This window comes from Ictalurus punctatus, chromosome 28 (assembly GCF_001660625.3).
Source record: "Ictalurus punctatus breed USDA103 chromosome 28, Coco_2.0, whole genome shotgun sequence".
Lineage (NCBI taxonomy): Eukaryota > Metazoa > Chordata > Actinopteri > Siluriformes > Ictaluridae > Ictalurus > Ictalurus punctatus.
The window spans coordinates 13,747,871-13,769,917 of record NC_030443.2 but is presented as its reverse complement, the minus strand read 5'-3'; the positions used below and the strand labels follow the sequence as shown (position 1 = coordinate 13,769,917).

The window sequence follows — 22,047 nt, the reverse complement described above, 5'->3', positions numbered from 1 at the left end:
ATGATTTATTCACGGGAGAAGTGGGGCAGATAATATTAGAGGACTAATCAATATTATGTGGTCAGTGGCTGATGTTAATTCTACGATAGCTCCGGTCTTGCTGGACACGGTTTCACTGTGTGGAGTGGGAGTATCTGTTGAATATTTTCGAAATCATTGGGTTTGGGACATTACTTGGGCTTAACCTAAAGATAAGACTTTATAAATAGGGCATTGAGTCTGTGCTTAGATTCAGATCACTTTGGGACGTCTCACTGAGTGGATCTCATTTTATTTTTTGAACAATAAACTGGATTTTTGCTTCTCTCATCTATTGTTCGTGGCTTCATTTTGATCAATAAATTGAGGATTATTGTTTGACTAACTAGAGGAAATTCAGCAACCTAGACGTTTTAGATACGACAGGATGCGCCTACTCTACACACAGCAGAAAGCCGCAGTTTGTACAAATGGACTCGTATCACACTATTTTACTCTGGCATGCGGAAGCAGCAAGGATCGCCACTATCGCCGCTTTTATTCTGTTTAGCCTTAGAAACCCTGGCCACAGCCAGTAGTGTGTAGTGATTTCCCTGGGATACAAACTATGGGGATAGCACACAAATTGATGCTTTATACAGGCAACATATTGTTGTTTATTTCTGAGCCCCAGAACTCAGTGACTCGTCTATTAGAAATTATTAATCTATTTTTAAAATTCTCAGGATATAAAGTTAACTGGTCTAAATCTCCCTTTAACGGCTTACTGCCCAACATCTATTTTTCTACCTGACCCATTTCAGTAGCCTAAACAGGGGATACAAGAGCCTTGCTAAAGGGCCAAGCAGAGGCAGCTTGCTAGTGCTGGGATTTGAACTCATGATCTGCTGGAAATCACAAATCCTATCTTGAAGTAGCTCATTTTGGGCCTGTCTATATTACGTAAGGAATAAACCATAACTGTGTGCTGTTAAAGGAAAATGAATGGTGAATGGAGATGAATGGTGAAGGTGGTGTGAGGGCATTACTGGCCTGAAGTTGATCATTTTTCAATAACAGCAAGACCCAGAATGTTTTATAGCTCTTAAACCAAAGTATTGTACCAATGCTACTCATTTTTATTTATACAAGAATGGCATAATCATATTTTTAATCCAGTTATAATTACATTTAATGTCGTGGAACATTCCGGTAACAAAGGATGTGCGTCATGGTACCGAGAAACTGAAAAGCCTGAAGACTTTTCCTTGTCGGAAAACTTAAAGTTACAGCTTTACCTTTGACTGTTACAAAGCACTGGCACTGGAGACTCCTTCTATGAATCTTAAATAAACGTCTCCATACAAAACTTCATATCAACAATCAAACATGCTTTTAAAAACTTTTTGATGTGAAACGTCTATCACGCAAATCGTAACAATGACATATCAGACGGTTTCACTACATACACCGACTGGAGTGGAGTGTCATCTGCTCTTCCCACTTAGTGATGCTCGTTATTGACCAGGGTTGGCAGTCCTCAGCTGGAATGCTGACTTCTGACCTCATCAAACTACAGAGAAAAAACTGAGAATGTGACATTAGGGTCCAAACCATCCTTTGACACGGCAGGAGGAATGAATACCACTGGTGGCATATTGAGATGGTTTTCGCTATTCCCATGCTCATTCTTTGTCCACAAAATTTCCAATAATGAAGACTTGTCAAGTCAAGGGGATTAGGGCCCAGGCACAGTCCTGGAGTAGTCAATGATTGACAAGGCAGTAAGATTAGCATGAAAGGGAGTGAGTGGCCATGAGTGAAGTCTTATGGTTATACAATGCACAAAGCACGCCTTTGTGACTATTGATAAGTTCAGGTGAGGCACAAGAAGGAGTGGTGGATAACACCAGAACGTGGACTAAAGTTCACATTTAAGCCCACTACTGAATTCCGATTGTGGATTTAGCATGTTGTTTCTCTTCTGGAAGAGAAACTTTAAATGATTTGGACATGAACTGGACGTTAATATAGACAAAATGTGCGGAAGTCACCTGTGTGATGAGGTGTGATGCCGCCTTGAAAACGTTTTTCTTATAACAGCATATCCCAAAGTGTTTTATTGATGATTACATTTTTAAAAAAAAATTAATTAACAAACATGGCATATGGGGCTACGGTGGCTTAGTGGTTAGAACGTTTGCCTCGCACCTTGGGGGTTCGGGGTTCAAATCCCCCCTCCACCCTGTGTGCATGGAGCTTGCATGCTCTGCCCTGTGCCTCAGGGGTTTCCTCCGGGTATTCTGTTTCCTCTCCAGTCCAAAGACATGCGTTGAAGGATGACTGGCATTTCCAAATTGTGTGTGAATATGTGTGTATTTATGGCCTGTGATGTGCTGGCACCCTATCCAGGGTGTCCCCTGCTTTGTGCCACGAGTCCCCTGGGATAGGCTCCAGGCTGCCCGCGACCCTGTGTAGGATAAGTGCTATGGAAAACGGATGGATGGACGGAACATGTCATACTTTTTATTTGTTTATATTTATATTATTTATTTATTCAGTACATCCCGAAACACGTTAGACCCTGTTCTCACCAATGTTATGGTAAATGGTCTGCACTTATATAGCGCTTTTATCCAATGCATTCACCCATTCACACACACACTCACACCAATGGTAGCAGAGCTGCCATGAAGGATAACAGCTTGCCATCAGGAGCAACTGGGGGTTCAGTGTCTTGCCCAAGGACACTTCGGCATGTGAAGTCATGTGGGCCGGGAATCGAACCACCAACCCTACTATTAGAGGACAACCCGCTCTACCACCACAGCTGCCCTATGTTATAAGAGCTATAAACAATTCCCTCACTAGACAAACAGCCTACCTCTCTCTCTCTCTCTCTCTCTCTCTGTCAGTGAACAAAACAAAAACAAAAAAATCTCAGCTTGTCCTGTTCCCATAAAGCACAAAGTCCTGCGTCCTGTAGCAGAAAACTTACAAAAACAAATTTACCCTTTGACCCTTACAAAGAAAGTGCTTTAAAAATAAATAAATAAATAAATGTCTCTTCACAGAAAACTTCACCTCATCAACAATTACACACGTTTCTTGTTTCAAATATATGTTTATGCGGACCGTCCGCCGTTCAAGCAACCCCGCACTGTTACTATAGAAACCACAGCGCGTTGAAGCGCGCGAGTTTATATACACCCCTGCAGCCGGAAGTGCTGTTATAGACAATTAAGATCTTCTACCCAATCAGAATCTAGCACTGAACAGCGCTCATTGTTTAGCACGTTACACTATATTTTACCCAGCTTAACCACAGAGCAGTGCATAATTATAAAGAAAGTAGATCAGGTTTTAAGAATTTTGGGTGATGTGATGTGATGGTAAAGTGGGCGGGGTTAACAATGGTCATGCAAAAGATGGTTGTTGTTATTATTATTGTTATTATTAATAGATAATAATCAAATCACTATGCCCGGATTGTAACATAGGTTCTTAAGATTGCAGTCTAACATTAACGACACATCATGAAAAGTAATGAAGTAAAAACAAACAAACAAACAAAATTTCACGCGCAAACCCTAGAGGCACTTAAATCTGTGAATGACGCGTGCGTTTGAAATAACCGGTTTGATCACCGGCTTGTATTGGGGTATAGGTAGCCATCTGCTAGCTAGACAAAGTAGCACCAATGCTTGTGCATCAACGGGCGTCTATAAACCACTCTCGGTAATTAAAAGAGAGAGAGAGATAAAAGCAAGTAACAATAACCGCTTACTTCTATTTTATCGACGCTGCGCGCGCACCCGACCACCTTCATGCCCTGCTGGACGAGAGCGCGCGCGACAGCCGCTCCGATCCCGACAGAGGCTCCGGTCACGAGCGCCACTCTGCCTTTCCACCGCTCCATCGGAGAGCTGAGCCGAGCGGAGGATTTCGCCAGATTAGCGGCGGATCTGCGCGGAGTTTACTTTGTGAACCGGTTATCGAAGCAGAGCTCGTGTCGCCGGTAAAGTGAGAGGAGTGTTTCCGAGCCCTGAGTGATCCTCTCTCCCTGTCCGTATCTCCCAGTCAGAGGCGCTGATAAACACGCCCCAATCCCTGAGCTCAGGATTAAATATTACATGGCAAGGCAAAAAAAACAAGACTTGGGTTAGTGTCACCGCCAGCACGATTTTTTTCCCTTCCCTACACGACTGCTGAGTGGAGTCGGATGTGCTGCAGTAGCAACAGTGCTCAAATAAATAAAAAGAATCTGGAGCTGCTATTAGGTTATATAATAGCATTCACAAAATTAGGACAGATATTAAATAACGTCGAACAATAATAGCATTTATCAATAGATTAATGAAATCATTGTGAGCAGCGCCATCTAGAGGCTAATTAAGATACTGTACAATTGAATTGGCTGTAGTTTGTATATTCCTTTTTTTTAAGCATGAAAAAAATAAATATTTTATGCCGTTTAAGGGTTAGTAAAAAGAATGCAGAGTTTTCCACTTGAGCAAAGACATAAGAAATACACTATATGGTCAAAAGTATGTGGACACCTGACCATGTGTGGTTGAACATCCTGCTCCAAATTTAATCCTCCGTTCTTCTGGGAAGGCTTTACAGTAGATTTTGGAGTGTGGCTCATTCAGTCACAGCGTTAGGCAAGTCAGGCCGAGAAGGTCTGGGGTGCAGTCAATGTTCCAGTTCATCCTAAAAGTGTTCAGTGGGGTTGAGGTCAGAGCTCTGTGCAGGACACTAGAGTTCTCCTTCTTCTACACCAACCTTGACAAACCATGTGTTCATGGAGACATTGTCATGTGGGTGTGCATATGGGTGTGAGGGGCAGGTGTCCACAAACTTTTTGCCTTTAAACTCACCCATTTCTTCAGTAATATCAAGCAGATTATGACATTTGTATATAAAGACCATTTCTGTTATTTCAATAAATAATTAATTCTAGAAATTTCATAATGGTGTAAACTTAGCATAACTTGGATTTGGGAATTATTTATTGTGGACTTTACACTACAGCGCTGTTGAATTCTCAATTATGATTGGTCAGCAGGTGTTGATCAATTTTCTGTACTAGCACAGCTTCACTGTGGAAGAGTCTAATCATTCCAAGCAGAAAACACCACACACACACATTAATGCATATTAATAAATATTCTTTATTATGTCAATTTTGCACAATGCGCTCAACAGTACACCCAAGCCTCCTTATAAATGGATGTTCCCCTCTCTGTAAAATCTTTATATTCAGATAATTTCGTTTCTGTACACATTTATTGGTACTACAATTTTCCACTAAAATGAAGTGTCTCAGTCAGTGAGATGAACTGGGAAAATAAAGAGTCATGTTAAATAAACAATAAGACTAGAAGACTACCAGTATCACTACAGTGACAGCCTGCGATTTTATTACTTCCATTCTGATCTTACATACCCACTACTAGAATCAGTAATTCCAGCAAATAACCTACACCTGAGTGAGAGAGAGAAATGAAGAGACCAGAGAGGAATTTAAAGTGGAAAAAAAAGGAAGAGAGAGAGAGGAGGGAAAAAAAAAGGATATAGAGACTGAAAAGATAAAATGTGACAGAAGTGGATGTGAATTTAACTATTCCCAACAAATAAAATTTAATAAGACACAGCTCAAGAATTCATTCCGGTTTTAACCCCAAAAATGCACTTTCGTTTTTCACACTCGTTTTTTTCCTTCTCCAGCAGGGGTGAGCGTTTTTCCCATCTGTAAAAATCGTGTGTGCTTGGTGTTTTTATTTATTTGACACTGGTCGTAGGTAGCCAATCTCCTCTGCACACACTGGAGTGACAGTATTTGGTGAATCGGTCCTTCAGGTGCTGCCTGTATTGGTCTCGTGTGCTGTAGAAAGACTTGTTCTCCTCTACAAACGACTGGATCTCATCCTGTGTGAGGCAGTTCTCTTCGTCCAATGACATTTCTGCCTCATCCTGCTTGACCACACATTATTGGGGTAAAAAGAAAAGAGGGAGAGAAAAAACAAAAACAAAAATCAGTCTGTTTTTTCACCCCAGTTGTACCTCATTTACACAATAAAACACTTGGTCTACTGCAAATTATTCATAATTACACCTCAATCCTGATGGGTCAGAAACTGGCAAATCTCCGACATTGGCTTTGGCTGCGAGCTTTACGTTAAGGAGTTCATTCTAACATAATTTCCATAGTATCAACTTACACGGGAGCTTCCAAAATTTGCAGGAGCTTCCAAAATTAAACCTTGTAGCAAAGACCTTCTGACCAATCAGAATTGAGCACTGAAAAGTTCTATGGTATTAATAACAATATCAGCAGACAATGGGCTACTTGGACAAAGACTTCCACATAACAGTATTGGCACGATTTTACACTTGGAGCTTCTGAAAATTCATGTTAACAACGTTCATCATATACGCAACAACACTTGCGAAGCTCCTTTTAGTAAGCTGGAGAAAAAAAAAGGCATCAGACTGTATGACAAACAATGTACATAAGATAATTCCTATTAGAAGAAACAAAGGTAACATTAGCCCAAATCTATGGACTTATGACATCGCTATCTCACTATACTGATGAATGCAAACAACGCACAGGAGACGTGAGATTCTCGCTATTTCAAAACGGAAACACGCCTAAGCCCTGAGTGCAAGAGGCCCACTGTGGATATGGTCAAGGCTTCTTTGAGAACAAGTTTATTTAGCATTTATGGAAGGAGTCTCCAGTGTCAGAGCTTTGTAACTGTCAGAGGTACAACTCTAATGGTTATTTATAGCTGCTATAATGTCTGGATGTTGTATGCAACTATAAACAGTTGGAACAGCTGTAACTGTTGGCAAATTGCTGTGTTCGAAGAGAAATAAAACCCTTCGGGTTATGCTGTTGATTACTGGAAATTAAACAACGTAGTGGTAACAAAACTCACTTCTGCGTCAGACCACCCGGTCATGGGTTATTTTCCTAGATCAGCACTCGCTGTTGTGTTTTATTACTTATTTAAGCATCCTGAGCAAGCAGCAATACGAGGAAAACAAATGCATACTTCACTAAATGCATATAAACTCCTCTACATGAGTAGCTTAGCTTTTGATTTCTGCAGTTATTTGTCTTCGCTGTTTTGCTTTTGACTGACATACATAATCCATACAGTAGATAAAGAAACACCACCTGGTATTCTTGGCAATCTACAAACAATTACAAAATGTGTGTAAAATCCTTATTATATATATATATATATATATATATATATATATATATATATATATAAATATGAGACATGAGGCATTCGTGTGTAAATCTATTATTCCTGTCTCACAAATGTGCTGAATTTTGTGCGTTGCTAAAACACGGCCTACTCACCAGCAGCTCCACAAGACTTTTGGTGGTACAGTGCCCCCGTGTGCAGGTATCTGGAGTCTGATGGTCCAAGCAACTTGTTAGCTGTCGCTTGACCCCGGGCAGCTGCAGGCCAGCGCTTAATGACGAGCCACAGCACGGCTTTGGGCATGTCGTCTGTTTGTTCTGGCAGTTGTATGTAGAGGAGACAGAGGGATCGTGGGTGTTTTCTGAGCCGCTCAGAAAGCCGCTCGGATCTCCTCTGCTGTCTGATGGACATGCGTCTGCCTGGGAAGCATGCTGGTGAGGAAAGTCAAGAACATACAGCCTAAGATTATGGAGCAATTTTCTTATAAACATTTTCACAAACATCACTTACATTAACGTTTTATACAATGTACTACTGTAGTGTTAGAAGCAGTTTCACACACTGGTTCTATTACACACTGGATAATTTCTCTTTGCACATCAATTTACCTAATTAAGTAAGTTATACCTGCACCACTGCCATTTAATGCAATCCTTAGGCTTGTGGTATGAGATGCGATGTAGGGTACCTAAACCCATTTATATTGGTTTGTACTGTAATCATACTGTGATTTATTATTATTTTAAATTCCTGCTAGACTGAAAAGTGTCATGGTGCTTATGCTTTGTCCAACGTAACTCACATGCTCATTTGCATTTAGCAAGCTCCAGCCCTTCCTTTTTTTCTTCTTGTTCTTGCCTTTGGCGTGCTCTTCACAGTTTGCCCAACACTCCACACAGCTATCCACGCCGTCCTCCTCTTTGTCCTCTAAGCAGTGGTGACTGCACGAGTACTCGGCTGCAGAGACAAGAAGGAAAAAACCTTAAAAAGGCTAATTGCTAAAATGAAGACGTCATAGATCATTTAGTTTGGAAATAAAATTTCAGTACGCAAACCGGCACGGCTCCAGCAACTTTAACATACACTGTTGCAGCACTTCAGACTTGGGGGGGGGGGGGGGGGGGGGGGGGGGGGGGGGGGGTAATCTGAGAGCACATTATGATAATGTGCTTTAGGCTGTGTTCACATTTGGAGATTTTTAAATAGAAAGTGCTGCTTGGAGGGATTTTCATGCTGGTATGCAAATCTTCTCTCATGTGATCCCAGAAAAGCATGATATTGGGTTGTAATTCTGTGAATTGTTTATTCAACCATCTAGCAACAGAACAGAGAATCTGGTACCCGTTTCATCATGGTTGCACATTCCCTCAGTGCAGGCCACGTCTGAGCCTTCCCTGGAACCCGTCTCACTGCCTTCCATACTGGAAGAATAGCCACAGTCGCTGCCATGACTATGAGATAGCAAACCTACACACACATACACACAGATCAGTGCATTGAGTAATCAACTCTCCATTATTTCCAAAACAGTACACCCCCCCGGCCCTCGTTTCTAAACATAACAGACCTACATTTGGCCAACAAATATATGGAAGCAGGGATGAGTCAGTATTTTCTAGAATTCTTAATTTAACTGGATGTGCCCAAAGCTTCACATGTAGGCTATCAATATTCCTCCGAACAAACATGGTTAAAGGCTTCAGAAAGCATTTAAATTCTAAAATGTACACACAAATTTGTCTTAACCTTCTAATATAAACACACCACATAGGCAGTGAAATAATGGATTCGCCACCCTATGTAGTGCACTATATGTTCAAATTGAAAGTCATTTAGAAGTCTGGTCATGTGACATAAAACATGTGCTACTTTAATGACGACTATTAATCAAACAACAATCGACTATTAAACAACATTCTACAGGAGTCTGTTTTCATGTATGCTGCTTGAACCAAAAAAGAGAAAGAATAAGAAAAAAAGGGGGTGTAACAAATCATTATATATATATATATATATATATATATTTTTTTTTTTTTCCCTAAACCAACTGCATTATTGCTTAAGGGCTTCTGATGGGTGGAAGATAAACACAAAGGTTGAAGTATGAAGTCAGAGACACACCTACAACCTATATTTTATTGTTGCACAGCTACAGAGAAAGATAGCTGATCCCTCTTACACTGTAGGTAACACTAAGTCTATTGTTGGTCACAGTATCTTGGTTTACTGGTTGCTTAGATCCATGTTATTGACTTAATATGAAAATAATAAGCTGCAAAAACATTTATTTCACATGCACGGCTCATTTTTGCACCATCGCTGGAACACCACCTGCTGGATATATTATGAACTGCAGAAAGTGCTTTAAATTATGATTTATAAATATGGAACAAATATTACTGCTCTGAAGAATGTCCTTATTTAATACGTAGTGATATATAAGCAAAATATATCTTAATAGCCCAGTAATGAGCAAGCCACTTTAAAAATGAATTGAGCTACCTTTTTGAGCTACAAAAAAAACAAAACAAACAAATAATAACAAGGAGCTCCCCGACATGTCGTTAGCAGGCTTTTACACGATTACTTTTACAGTCCTATGAAAAGCACGTAATACTATACCGTTTTTGCTTTTGGGCGAGCCCAGAATGGTGGTGGCAGGACAGCTGCAGGAGGAGCTCTCGATAGGAACAATAGACTCCACACCTTCTCCAGGTTCCTCAATGTTGCCACATGACTTGCATCCAGTGTTCACTGAATCCTCTAAACCCTGGAGAAGGGGAGTAGAATGAATCCATCAGCTCAGAGCAGCCAGTCTCTACATGCTGGCAGTAACAGTCAAAGTGAAAGGACAACAAAGAAATAGTGAAAGAGAAAGTTCCCAAAGAGAAAGTCTGCCTCCTACCTCTCCTAAAGTCTTTTCATTGTACCGCTTGGTCTCTTGCTCAGACATGTCAAAGTCACACTTGTTTTTGCGTCTGTTCTTGCGTTTCTGCCTCTTCTTTTCCTGCTTAAGCTCTTTCACTCGTTCCTCCTCCGACAGCTCCTCGCAGAGTTGCTCCAGCCGGCTGATTCCCTGCACCTTTTCTACTGCCATCTGTACAGGAGAAACAGAAGGAGTTTTCAGTTCTTAGATACACCCAAATTGTTACCTCACTCATTCTGCGTTTTATTCTACAGAGGTGTTTTCTGCAAGTTACACGCACGTCTAACTATACAATCAATAGACAACCACCATAGGACAACAGGCAACCGAATATAACTGTGTTAGCGTCCACTTTCAGCACTGTGGTGACACTGGCATGGTTCTGTGTGCTGCTAGAATGAGTGCATCAATAGAATTCCTGAGCAATGTAAATAGACCATAAACGTATAACACCAAACGTGTTTTCAGTGCAGCTCATATACTCAGTGCCACTGAAGCAGGATGCAACAGTATCTAAACGGAAATCAGAAATCCCGTTCTTTGTACCTCAAAGTTTTTGCGTAGTGCGTCGATACAGAGGTAGAACAGTATCTGCCATGTCTGTTCCTCAGCCCGCAACTTTTGCCAGATCCGGTGTAGCCGCTCATACAGGTGGATCCCCAGACACGTCAAGACTTCCTCCTGTGCTATGTCGATGGTCTTAGCATGCCTCTCTCTGCGCCTGCAAATAATCATAATCCTTGAGGCTGTGCAGTATCCAGCACCAAGTAACAAAATGTCAATCAACTTACTATTATTAATTACACTGTAGGCCAATTCTGCACATTTCCTAGTATATAAACAAACAGCAAGGAATACTGAAAGTGATGTACACTGAGCCGAAAAAACCCCAAATCAAACCAAAGGTGCTGTGAGGTGTCTGGTTTGAATCGGTGGAAATTCTCCAATACTAACCCCAGCCCAGAAGTAGTACGACTTAACACACAGTTTACTTTTAAAGTTCCCTTGTAAACAGACCTGCAGCATAAAATGATTTCTTACATTCTAAAAAAAGATCCTCATATCACCCCATATAGCTGAGAACACACCTTTTTGCCTAACTAGCTCTTTATGTCATCTGATTAACAATGTGGCAAAGAGGTGTATAATAAAAAAGGTTCGGTTACAGTTGACGTGGCTGTACGTTTTGTACCCACTTTTTGACTGGAGGGAGTACACGCCCTTTTCGTTCGGATGACACCCATTGCAAAGCTATTTTCATGCAAATACACAAAATGTCTCCGTTTAAAACTGTCTCGCGGTGGACAACTTTCTGTCAGGGTCTTATTTATTCATTTACCTACGTTGTTATTTTGCCAACCGATAAATAAATGTCCAGAACATATAAACAGCTTATGCGTAAATGACTCACTCGTATCCCCCAGCGAACTCTGGCTCGGCTCGGCCCAGCAGGTGTGCGATGAAATCGGTCTCGCAGCAGACGTGGATGTGGCGCTCGTGTGGGCAGCAGCGCAGGCCCTCGTAGAGTGCAGCGGAGTAGCCTTTCTCCTTACTGCAGTCCAACTCACCCACAAGGATGTTGTAGGCCCTCAGTACCTTGTTTTTACAGTCTGTGCAGAACCTGACAACCACAGAGAAAGCAAGGCAAACATTAAGGCAAGGCACACGTGCAGACAGGGTTCAGATCCTGTTAAAGAACTAATACATGTCATTTATGTATCAAATGTGCTCACAACCTCACTGGTTAAAAATTAATACTTAAACAAACAAAAAAAAAAAAAACAAAGTTATGTATTGCATCTAATCTGGCAACAATGTACTGTACTGAGTGAATTAAGATGGCCATAAGACAGCATGAAGGCTGTGATTAAATTCAATATGTTGAAACATTAAGTCAGGTTGGGAGAGTGTTTAACACTTTGACTGATTTCCACAACAGCCAATAACGCCTCCTGATGAATCTATACAGATTCTACAGCGACTTAAACAGACTAAATAATGCAATCGAGAGTCTAGAGAGCGCTCGGTTTCAGCCGAGTAGGTTCTCCTACTGCCAATTTGCCCGTTTGCAACTTTGCCATGTTTGTTTTCCTAGAGCAGAGATGGCACAATGTCTCAGGTTGGTACTGGTCTGTGGATTGTTTGGATCATTACCAACCCACAGCAGGTTCCCCACCCTCCTTAACCCCACAGCAAGCCTCATCCAATAGTAAGGACACTGGTATTCTAGCAGGAGAAAGGAAAAAAGCCTGCTGTTTAACATGAGGCAGTGAAATAAAACTACTGAGAAACAAGAATGTTGGACAAAACCCACTAACATGCCGGAATGTATTTAAATGCTTGCTTGCCATGCGGTTCACACACTAACAGCTTGTTGTAGCACACGCATGGCCACGTCAATTAGCATAGACTGTGATGTTTCTGGAGTGAGGGTCAAGATGTTTGATCAAAAGATCAAGATTTTAGATGGGGGCAATACCCACAGGACACAGTACACTAGAGAGTATTTGATTGGACACAAACCATTTTCCCAGAAACTATAATTTATTTAAAATTCATATTATTATAAATTGTAAAATAACCATATCTACGAAACATATACATATATACACACACACACACATATATACATATACACATAATATATATATATGCGCTGGCGTATTTGTGTCCACAATACTATGAGACTTGCACAAAAAGCGTGTTGAATTCAAGCGCACTTTAAAACAGAACGAAAGTGATTGGGTTGGTTTGTATGTTACACATTACAGAACTTCGAAATCCTGCGCAGCTGTAATTAGAACACGAGAGAGAGAGAGAACATCCATCAGGTGCAGAAACAGACATGTATCCGATACGTGCTGATATAAAGAACCTGTTCATAAAGAGTCACGAAGCTGGGCTTGAGAGTAGGCGGTCATCATGACAATCTTCACAGAGACATTCCAAGCATACAGTGTTTTGGATACGGCAGGTTTACCTGTGTTTACGCAAGTACGTCTCCAGCGTCTCCAGTAAACAAGCGCTGTCGATCAGAACCACCTCGTCCCGGCACTCCTGAGACATCAGCTCCCATATATCCATCCAGCTCCCTCTGCAACACAGTCTCCACAGTCACCAAAACATACAAACAGTCTCTACGACTACCAGACACACAGTCAATGGCCATGCAGGTCCTAGTTAACTCAAGAGACTTAAAGGACCTGTTTTACAACCCCAAAAATCAAACACTTCCTAAACTTGATAAGTGAAATGACATCAGGATTAAGAATTTATTTATCCAAGCTAATTCAAGGTCGTAAACCTGACAGAAAGGCAACATGGAACTTATCCCTACACAGCGTTCTTTTTGTTGCTTAGTAACACTTGTTGCTGCTGGACGTACTATAGGAGCTGTGCTGTCTACCTGCACACGGACTGAAAAAGCCAAAAAGGGAAAACAATCCTGACTTCTTTTTCTCATACTACTGTAACTCACTCTTTCTCTCCACAGTCTCCTCTCTACAGCATTATGAGCATGTCAGGGGGCTAGGCATAGAGAAGTGTCAACATACACCAGTCACCTAGTACTAAAGCCACTTTTTCATTACACGGTACGGCTCGACTCAACTCGGCTCGCTTTACATTTCCATGCTTGCTTTTCCACTGCAGTTTAGTGCCGCCTCAAAACGAGCGCCATCTTCCACTCGGCTTCAGGCAGGAATAAAACACAGTCAGGACGTATTCCAAATGCCTTTCCTATTCACCGAACATGGACCCTGTTAAGGATGTAATATAACGATGTCTTGAACCTACGTAGTGTATATATGACTAAGTTAAAGTCAGCCATGACAGGAGTGACTGTGATAAATGCCTGTTTGGAAATCGGTAAGAAGCGAGATGTAAAAACCTAAGACAGAAACCTCTGTTGTCATTTTATCTGTAATGAGATAAATTATGCATAATTTCCAAATAATAGAATATTACTATAAGCAAAGTATGTATTAAATGACATACTTATTCAGGCACAATACAGAACTACTCTACTTCCTCAGTGCATGGCTCACATTTAGCATCGGCTCGGCTGGAAAGTCAATCGTTTATGGAAAAAAATAATAAATAAATAAATAAAATAAATTTTAAAAAAGCACGAGGTACTATCTGCCGTGGAAAACCCCCCCAAAATGTGAGCACAGTCGAGTCGAGCCGTACCGTGCGGTGGAAAAGTGCCATAGATGAAAATGGTCAGGACAGCAAGCACACTCTTCTAATCCTACAACATTGTTTGGTTTTAAAAGTGTAGAAATCATAGCATGAATAAACTTACCCCAAGGGTTTGGGCTTGTGTGTGTCTAAAGAATGCAATTGACAGCGTTTGTTCTTCTTGCTTTTGGGAATGGAATCGATTACGTCGTTCAACTTTGACCTGCAAATAAAAAATAAAAATAATAATTATAAATAACGTTGGTACAATAACCACAAACATTGAACAAAACTAAACACTCACTAACTTCAGTGCTGAGACTGAGACATAATACAATAATAATTATCATCATCATCATCATCACAGTGCTTCTCAAACCTGATTGGTCAGGTGATGATTCATTTTCTACAACAGCAGTTTCAACAATAGCGGCAGATGCGAATCAAATTGAAGGTTTATATTAAAGTGCATATTCTAATGTTATCTTTTATATAGTAATAGCTAATTCCCAGGGACTCGTATGGCAGATGCTCTACATAATACAAGGCTAATAATAAATGTATTGAAAACATTTTATTTAACAAAGAATAACGGGAGGTTTACTGGAAGGACATGCTTAACATTTATGGAAGGAGTCTACAGTGTCAGCAGATTCAAGACGGAGCATGCTTAGTGCCTTCCTGGTAACAGCAAGCTGTGTGGAAAGAGAGTGTCTGCTGAGGGAACAAATGCTTAGAGCTACCATAAGTTAAGTGATAATAGGAACTAGCTTGTCTTGTGGATGTTCGACAACATTAGATGTAACTTTTAATGGATAAAAAAATAAAAATAAAAACAAGTTTCTTTCAATAACACATGAAATAAAATTGTAATCGTTGGCCAATGGATGTGTTATAAAAGAACAAAATGCTTTGAGAAAAATAAACACCCCCCAACAGTATGACACGGAACTGGAGAGAGAGATAATAATAAATTTTTATTTATTAAGTTATTTTTATTTCACTTCACTCGTGTATTGTTGATGACTCTCTCTTACCCGTGCACGTAGAAGAGTGTGTAGAGTTTGCGGGGGTCTGCCAGGCAGGCCCTGGCAACGGACAGCACGCCAGCTGAGCCCACGGTCAGCGGCTCCAGGGCGAAGTAACCAGAGTCTGTGAGCTGAGCGAAGAGGCGCTCGACGCTGCGTCTGCAGCCCACACAAGGCACCAGCTGGGACAGTGCGCTGAACACCTCACGCGACATAACCATCAGAGCCATGCTCAGGTCCTGCTGCTTCAGCATGCCGTGACGCTGCAAGACGGAAGAATCTGATATGGTCATCGGCTTACATATACATTGTTTGAAATAATAAAAAAAAAGCTTAATAATAATAAAATAAAAATACCACCACCAATCATCTATACAGTTCCTGCATATTGGCAATGGCAGAAAATGCTAAGCTCAACGGATAACCTAATGGGTTACTACAATATCACTCTATCAAATGGTACTGCCAGGCTTCTTACACAACAGACTTACCTCAATAAACAGCTTAATTTGTGAACTGTTGGTCTGATGACTGTCAAAGTGCAATACCGTGTGAGGAAACTCCATCACCATCTGGATAGGACAAAAGTAGATAAATGATAACGAGATAAATAATAATCATGAGATATACACGTCGTGTATTTCACTTGTAAGGTGTATACGGTGCTTCGCCCCGCCCCACTCCATACAGCAAAGTTCAGCACGGTAACCATCTCACCGTTGATCTATTTGACGCTGTACATACTCGGAAAGCACTGTAATAAACAGATACAGTACCTCTTTACATTTGTTCTTTAATGCTTTTTACTTTTTAAGATAAAGTCCAGCCCGAGACGTGTTTAACAGATTTTAATCCGAGATGCGGTTTATCTGAGTGAAAATGCATTCTCTCCAAACTACAATTGGAAAAAGAAAAAAAAAAAAAAAGGTCAGTTTTATTTATTTATTTTTAATTCAAAAACTTGTGCTAACTTTGGTAGTCATGTAGCACCTTTATAGAGATTTATTTATTTAAAAAATAAAAATAAAAATTCAACTCTTGATTCACAACCACCGCTCTCATGAAACAACTAGAAACAAGGAAGCTAGTAAGCTTGCAGTCAAGTGCAAAGACCTGTTTTACATGTTACCCAAGATTACGTGTTACTCATGAACAGCAATCAGATTTCAATGGAGAAGGATTTGAATGGAAGTGCAAGTGCCTAAAATCTAATCAGGATATATTCCGTGTGTAAGAAGCATGCTATGGTCAGGTATAATCTGCACCGTTCTATAATCCAATAGTACAGCTACAACTACAGTTTGGACACAAGGTGTGCAACAGTACTTTAAAACATTGACCGCCAAAAAAGAAAAGTTTATGTACATTAGCATGACACCTAGGACTAGCTCCCTGGGTCATGAATCAGTATACCATGTACACGAGTTCAGGCACTGGTAAGGGATCCTGGCCCTGGCTTTTAATACCATGCCAGCATCGGTGGCTATTTTCATGGCAAAACCAGACGTACAAAAATTACAAGCGTTGCATAAACACAATAAAAATAAAACCAAACGAAAAGAAATTACAGCTGTGGATTTGACACTCTTCTACTCCCAGCTTAATTGCCTCCATTGCAGCCATATCCGCTGATTCATTTCCTGATAGACCAATATGACTTTAAACCCAGCAGATGATGCTAAAGGACTGATGCTGCAAGTGGTCACTTAGTTAAGACGCAGGATGATCAGATGATGAGTTGATCAGTTTGTAAAGCCTCCAAGCAATTTTAAAAAACTTTTTTGCTTGGAGACAAAATTTGGAGACAACATGACTACGTACTCGCGTCATAAAACATAATCACTGGTATTTATTAACAACAGGCATGGCCGATATCTTTGACCATGTGTCACATAAATTTGTTAGCTTAATCACACATTTCGAATCGTAGACTAGCTAGTGGAAAATTTTTTAAAATCATTAAACCCTTAAAAGTCGTTAGACTCAAACTAACCTAAGTAATCTTTTGAAAGCTACAACAACGATAACAAGCTACTTATACTTGTAGGTGAAGTTGACCGAGTTCGTCCGCCATTTTTTCCCGAGCTGAGAGGCTTCAGAAAATATGATGACATTTCCAGTAAGGGAACGTAGTGAGCATCGATGCTCCCTGGTTTTTGAGGTGTGTTGTGCGATTTTTTAGGAAGCGATCGTTCCAGTGCACAGGAAGGACTTTACGATTGAGACAGCCCTTAAAATGGCCGACTCCCTAATCAGTGCCCGGACTACTGACCTAGGGAGCTGGTTGAGATGCACACAGATCCATGCTCTCATGGCATACAAGTGCATCTAAACAAATGCGTAGGGATTTAATCCAGTAACAGAAACAAACACCTTACCGTGAGGGAGTCATCGATGTATAAGGGAATTTGTCTGGCGAGGAAACGGTAGTCCTCTTCTCCGTCTCTGCAAACCGCTACCAGACGCGCCATGTCTTCTCCTAGCTAGTCGACGGAGCGATGACTGTGGACAGAACAGTACAGGTCAAGAAATGTGTTCTGTGGCACCACTTTTGTGTTTGCTAAAAAGACAAATAGAGGGGAACAAAATGATCGTCATCCCACTAACGACGGTCCTAAACTACTCATAAAACTGCTTGGAGAAACTTTTACCAATTAATGGGAAAAGCCATAAGTGTATTCTAACAGCAGTGTGTGTTGCGCAAACTTGTAAACAAACACAATTCACATTTACAAGAAACAAATGATTATAAAACGACAGCAATTTTATACAAAAAAAAGAAAGAAGTGAAATGCTAGGACATTTCAAACATATATTTAACTAGAGTAAAAGTATACAGCTTTAGCCCTATTCAGACAGGATTAGTTGTACGGGTTTTCCTGAGGTTGTGTTATAGTGAGCTTCGTGTGCAAAGGCTCGTCTTTAAGGATATTGCACGACTTTCCTGACTATTTTCATTGCAACATCCTTAGGATCAAGACGACACTTTCATTCTCATTAAATATTTCAAACACGTGAAGTCAAGTGCAAACGTGAATTACTTGTGGCGATAATTATTAAAAACATAGGAGTCGTGTGGACTAACGCAACCCTGAAGAGATTAAATGCTTAGGAATTATGCTGATTTAAAAAAAAAAAAAACATTGATCGAGTTGTGCCTAAACAATCCGATCTGCTGTCCAATGACCAAAGTTTTTCTTTCAAATGAATTGAGATGTTTCAAACAGAGCAACCAACTCCCTTTTATTTTCATAAGGAGCCATCTATCCATCTGTCTTATCTAAGTCTGTGGTTCTAGAACTGATAAAAATGACCATGTTTATTATAACTCAGAGATTTCTTACAGCCATTAACTTGGACTGTGAACTGAATGGGTTTAAACCTCAGTAACTCAAAAAGCTGGAGCTGATGTGTGCAGGTGGTGGAAGGTTCAGGAACAGAAACCTCCATGTCTCTGATAAATAAACAAAATATCAGCGGACACATATGAATATTATTCAAGAATGAAATTTGAACCGAGGACGTCTTATCTGTAAAAAATAAATAAATAAATAAAATTACGCTACAGTTTAAAGGTACTGAGAATCAAAAGAAACCTTTGAGAACCCCTGTGCTAAAGATTCTTCTTCTAGCTCGCTGGAGACAATCACAAACAGCGAGCTAACAGCTGGTGACGCCCTGGATCACCCCGACATGGGGCTTCTATTAACTATTAACAACCAGCTACATTCATACAACCGAGTGAAAATCTCAACGTTAATGTTTATTAAACTTCAAAATACAAAACACTCTGTTTTATTATTAAAACCTAATCCGAGGGGGTCATCTCTATAAACCAGCGAGCTAAGTTACTCAACCTGCTAACTACGTGGCTTGCTAACAATACTAGCTAGCTGTCCTAATTTTTTAAACAAGCTAAGCGCTCAAACACGTCATAAACTCTTTCGCTAAATTGAATGGAAATTATTTTTTCCTTTTTTTTTTTTTTACACAATTCAACGAGTAAAACAGCAAGCATTTTAAGAAAATAGTAATAATAAAAAAAAGAGAGATAGAGATGGTTATAGCTATAGCTAATATTATCTAGGTTACACTTGTACTAGGACTTTGGCATCCAGCAGGCAGTTAGCATTTTAAGAACATGCTAACGAGCTAGTTAGGACCAGACTTGAGCCGCTGATCAGCTAGCCTGGCAGAGAGGTTGGTTAGGTATGCAACACATTTGCGAGCTAGTCCAGAAGTATGACCAAAACTAGAGGTAAATAAAGGTTTAAACGTAAGGTGCATTCAGAGGACAATCAGTGCAACGTCTAGTTGGTTTGTTCACAGGCTAGCTCGCTAGCTAACAAGCCTAATGTTCTTAATGAAGAATGCTAACAAGCTAGGCTAACGGAGACGGCTTAGCTACCAAAGCTGCAACAAGAAGTGACCGCGATTATTATTTCTAAATAGAAATGTTCTCGACGATTATCTACAAAACGCCAAGCCACGACTTTAATCAACCATATGTAAATATACTAGTAAAACGAACAGTTTTTAAAAAACCCATTGAAGTTGGGCGCATTTCACCCGCTACCTTCACACAGTCCGTGGATCCGCAGCTGAGTGACAGCGGAGCGGCTTGACAAGTCCAAGCGCTTCCCCGCAGGAAGTCAACACTATTAGCCGATTCGACTGAAGTTTAGCGTCAGTGCTAACATTCCCTACCATGCTACACTAGTTAAAATATTGCATAAATAAATAAGCACAGCACTTACCGATATGAAGAGTTACCGTTTTTACACAAAAAAACAAACAAGTGCGACACATAAGCGTTTGTGTCCACGGAATTTGCTAGTGACCTTTACCCCCGTGATGACGTCACAACCAGTCGCGGTCTCATAAAGAGACAGGACTAGTTTCCCCAAGATGTACATTTTTTCCTGGAACGATTATTTTGATAGTAATTCACTGGAAGAAAGCATGGTTACTCCCTGAAAAAACTTGCATATCTAATAAAATAAGAGAGGTACATTTTAAGATTCTATATAATGTTGACATAATACAACCAACTGACAAATTTCTTTTTTTTTGTTGATCTCTCTGATTTATGTGTATTTTGTAAAGTTAAGGAAGAAACTTTGCTTCATTTATTCATCCTACCATTGTTAAATCTCTTTGGGAGGACTTAATTGTTATTTATCTTCTTTTATAAAATATGATAAAAAAAATTGTCGAAAGATAAATATTTTTCTCTCTCCGCGATCATGCTATTGATCTTGTTGATTTCTTTGTGTTGCATTGTACATTTTTTTATTCACAATTTTTTTTTCACATTATAATCACATTTTTCATACTGACTGAGGTGCTATTGTTTTTTCCCCTCCCTTTTTCTGTTATGTTGTTGTCTTTCAATGCAGTGCTGTTTTATTTTCTTGCAATAAAATAGAGACAGGACTAGTTTCTGTTTAATTTGATTAATAACATAAGCATATTGGCCAATAAAAAATTATACCTAGAAATATAGAATTTTTTAACACCCCCCTCCCTTTAGAATATTTAGAAATTCATGGAAATATTTCTCAAAAGCCCTACCAAAAATGAAAAGCCAAAACGCTTTAAAATTGTTTGATTTTCTTTTGCCCCTCCTGTTCCCTTATTTTTTGTTAAGTTATTATTTATCTATTCTTTATCCGCATTGGATCCGATCTGTGCTGACGTTTTTAGCTTTATATGTCAGTTTCTTGTTGAAAATGGACTATTTATGCTGTTTTGTTATTAATTATATTTTTTATTCAACAACTATTAAATAAATAAATTAAACGATAAAAGATACAGGACTTAATTCTAGTTATGATGATGATGATGATGATGATGATGTTAAAGGCCATGTACAGTGTTAAACATCATAATACAAAGTAATTTTTATGAAGACAAGTAATTATTATGAGAGCTCACTTTTGCTACATCCCAATTCGCCTACTAGCCGTCCTAAATAGTATCCGAGATTAGACTTAGTGTGTCCCAAATCACTGAAATGAGTATCCCAAGGGTACCCCGATGGTCTACCGTTTCTGTTAGATTTTTTATGTGTGCATCGGTGCACACTTTTACAACTAATACTGCCCTTGCGTGAGGGAGAAGGAGTTTTGTGACAGTTTGCTTTTTCAAGCATTTTAGAGAGGTGTAAATGAAATGTGGAAGAATAAATCAAGGGAATTTTAAATAAAATTATATTCCTGCTGGGAAAAAAACAATAGAAACCATCACAGAAATTTGAATATTTTCCACTAAAAAACACCACTACAAATCATCAGATAACCATTAAAACTATTACCATTAATGGTATCCATTAGATATAACATGCCACTAATAGAAGGCAACAAATTACCAGAAGAGACCCACAGGGACCGTTTCAGTTAAAACCAATACAATTCCCTTTATAACCATTAAAACCATTATGTTCCATTACATTCTATGGGGGCTTCTACTTTGTTTTTTCAGCAAGGATAGTATAAATTATATTAGGAATAATGAATGTAGGAAAGCTGAAATGCAATGCTGAGTTTGTTCACGGTGACATTGTGTGTAACTAGGCAACAACTCTCTCTTCCGTTAGTATCTTCCAGTACTTGCGTACCCTTTTGCTACACACTAAAAGTATTTACTTTTTCTTCACAGAAAGAGTACATACTTTTAGTGCATAGTATAAGTAGGCGAATTGGGACACAACATTTGTCTTTCACAG

At 39.7% G+C, this 22,047-nt stretch overlaps 2 protein-coding genes across 4 annotated transcripts in view; both read right to left on the bottom strand.

The window, feature by feature from the left end:
- dhrs11a (dehydrogenase/reductase 11a) overlaps positions 1–4,068 on the bottom strand; it is a 33,710-nt gene extending 29,642 nt beyond the window's left edge. The window contains exon 1 of the mRNA XM_017460698.3: positions 3,746–4,068. Coding sequence (XP_017316187.1) covers positions 3,746–3,877 — 132 coding nt within the window. The 5' untranslated portion in view covers positions 3,878–4,068. The remainder of the gene's footprint in view (positions 1–3,745) is intronic.
- A 1,044-nt stretch (positions 4,069–5,112) lies between these two features.
- ggnbp2 (gametogenetin binding protein 2) lies at positions 5,113–20,187 on the bottom strand. Of its 3 annotated transcripts, none has more exons than XM_017460605.3 (14): positions 20,078–20,187; positions 17,699–17,822; positions 15,812–15,892; positions 15,330–15,583; positions 14,417–14,515; positions 13,091–13,204; positions 11,522–11,731; positions 10,657–10,831; positions 10,090–10,281; positions 9,807–9,954; positions 8,526–8,651; positions 7,987–8,141; positions 7,340–7,615; positions 5,113–5,937 (listed from the first exon to the last, which is right to left on the bottom strand). In XM_017460605.3, exons 2-14 carry the CDS (start codon positions 17,789–17,791, stop codon positions 5,743–5,745), a joined length of 2,118 nt encoding a protein of 705 aa, XP_017316094.1. In that variant the 5' UTR covers positions 17,792–17,822; positions 20,078–20,187; the 3' UTR covers positions 5,113–5,742. The 3 variants fall into 3 exon arrangements, with proteins under 3 accessions (XP_017316094.1, XP_017316097.1, XP_017316096.1); XM_017460608.3 differs by having other exon boundaries at positions 5,113–5,934; XM_017460607.3 differs by lacking the exon at positions 20,078–20,187 and adding an exon at positions 19,897–20,049.
- Between the last annotated feature and the right edge of the window lie 1,860 nt (positions 20,188–22,047).

Coding starts and splice junctions, on each gene's coding strand:
- ggnbp2 (XM_017460605.3), bottom strand. CDS start 17,791: ATGGCGCGTCTGGTAGCGGTTTGCAGAGACGGAGAAGAGGACTACCGT. Junction 7,616..7,986: donor TGCTAAATGCAAATGAGCAT/GTGAGTTACGTT, acceptor TTTCCTCACCAG/CATGCTTCCCAGGCAGACGC. Junction 5,938..7,339: donor AAAGTCTTGTGGAGCTGCTG/GTGAGTAGGCCG, acceptor TGTGTGGTCAAG/CAGGATGAGGCAGAAATGTC.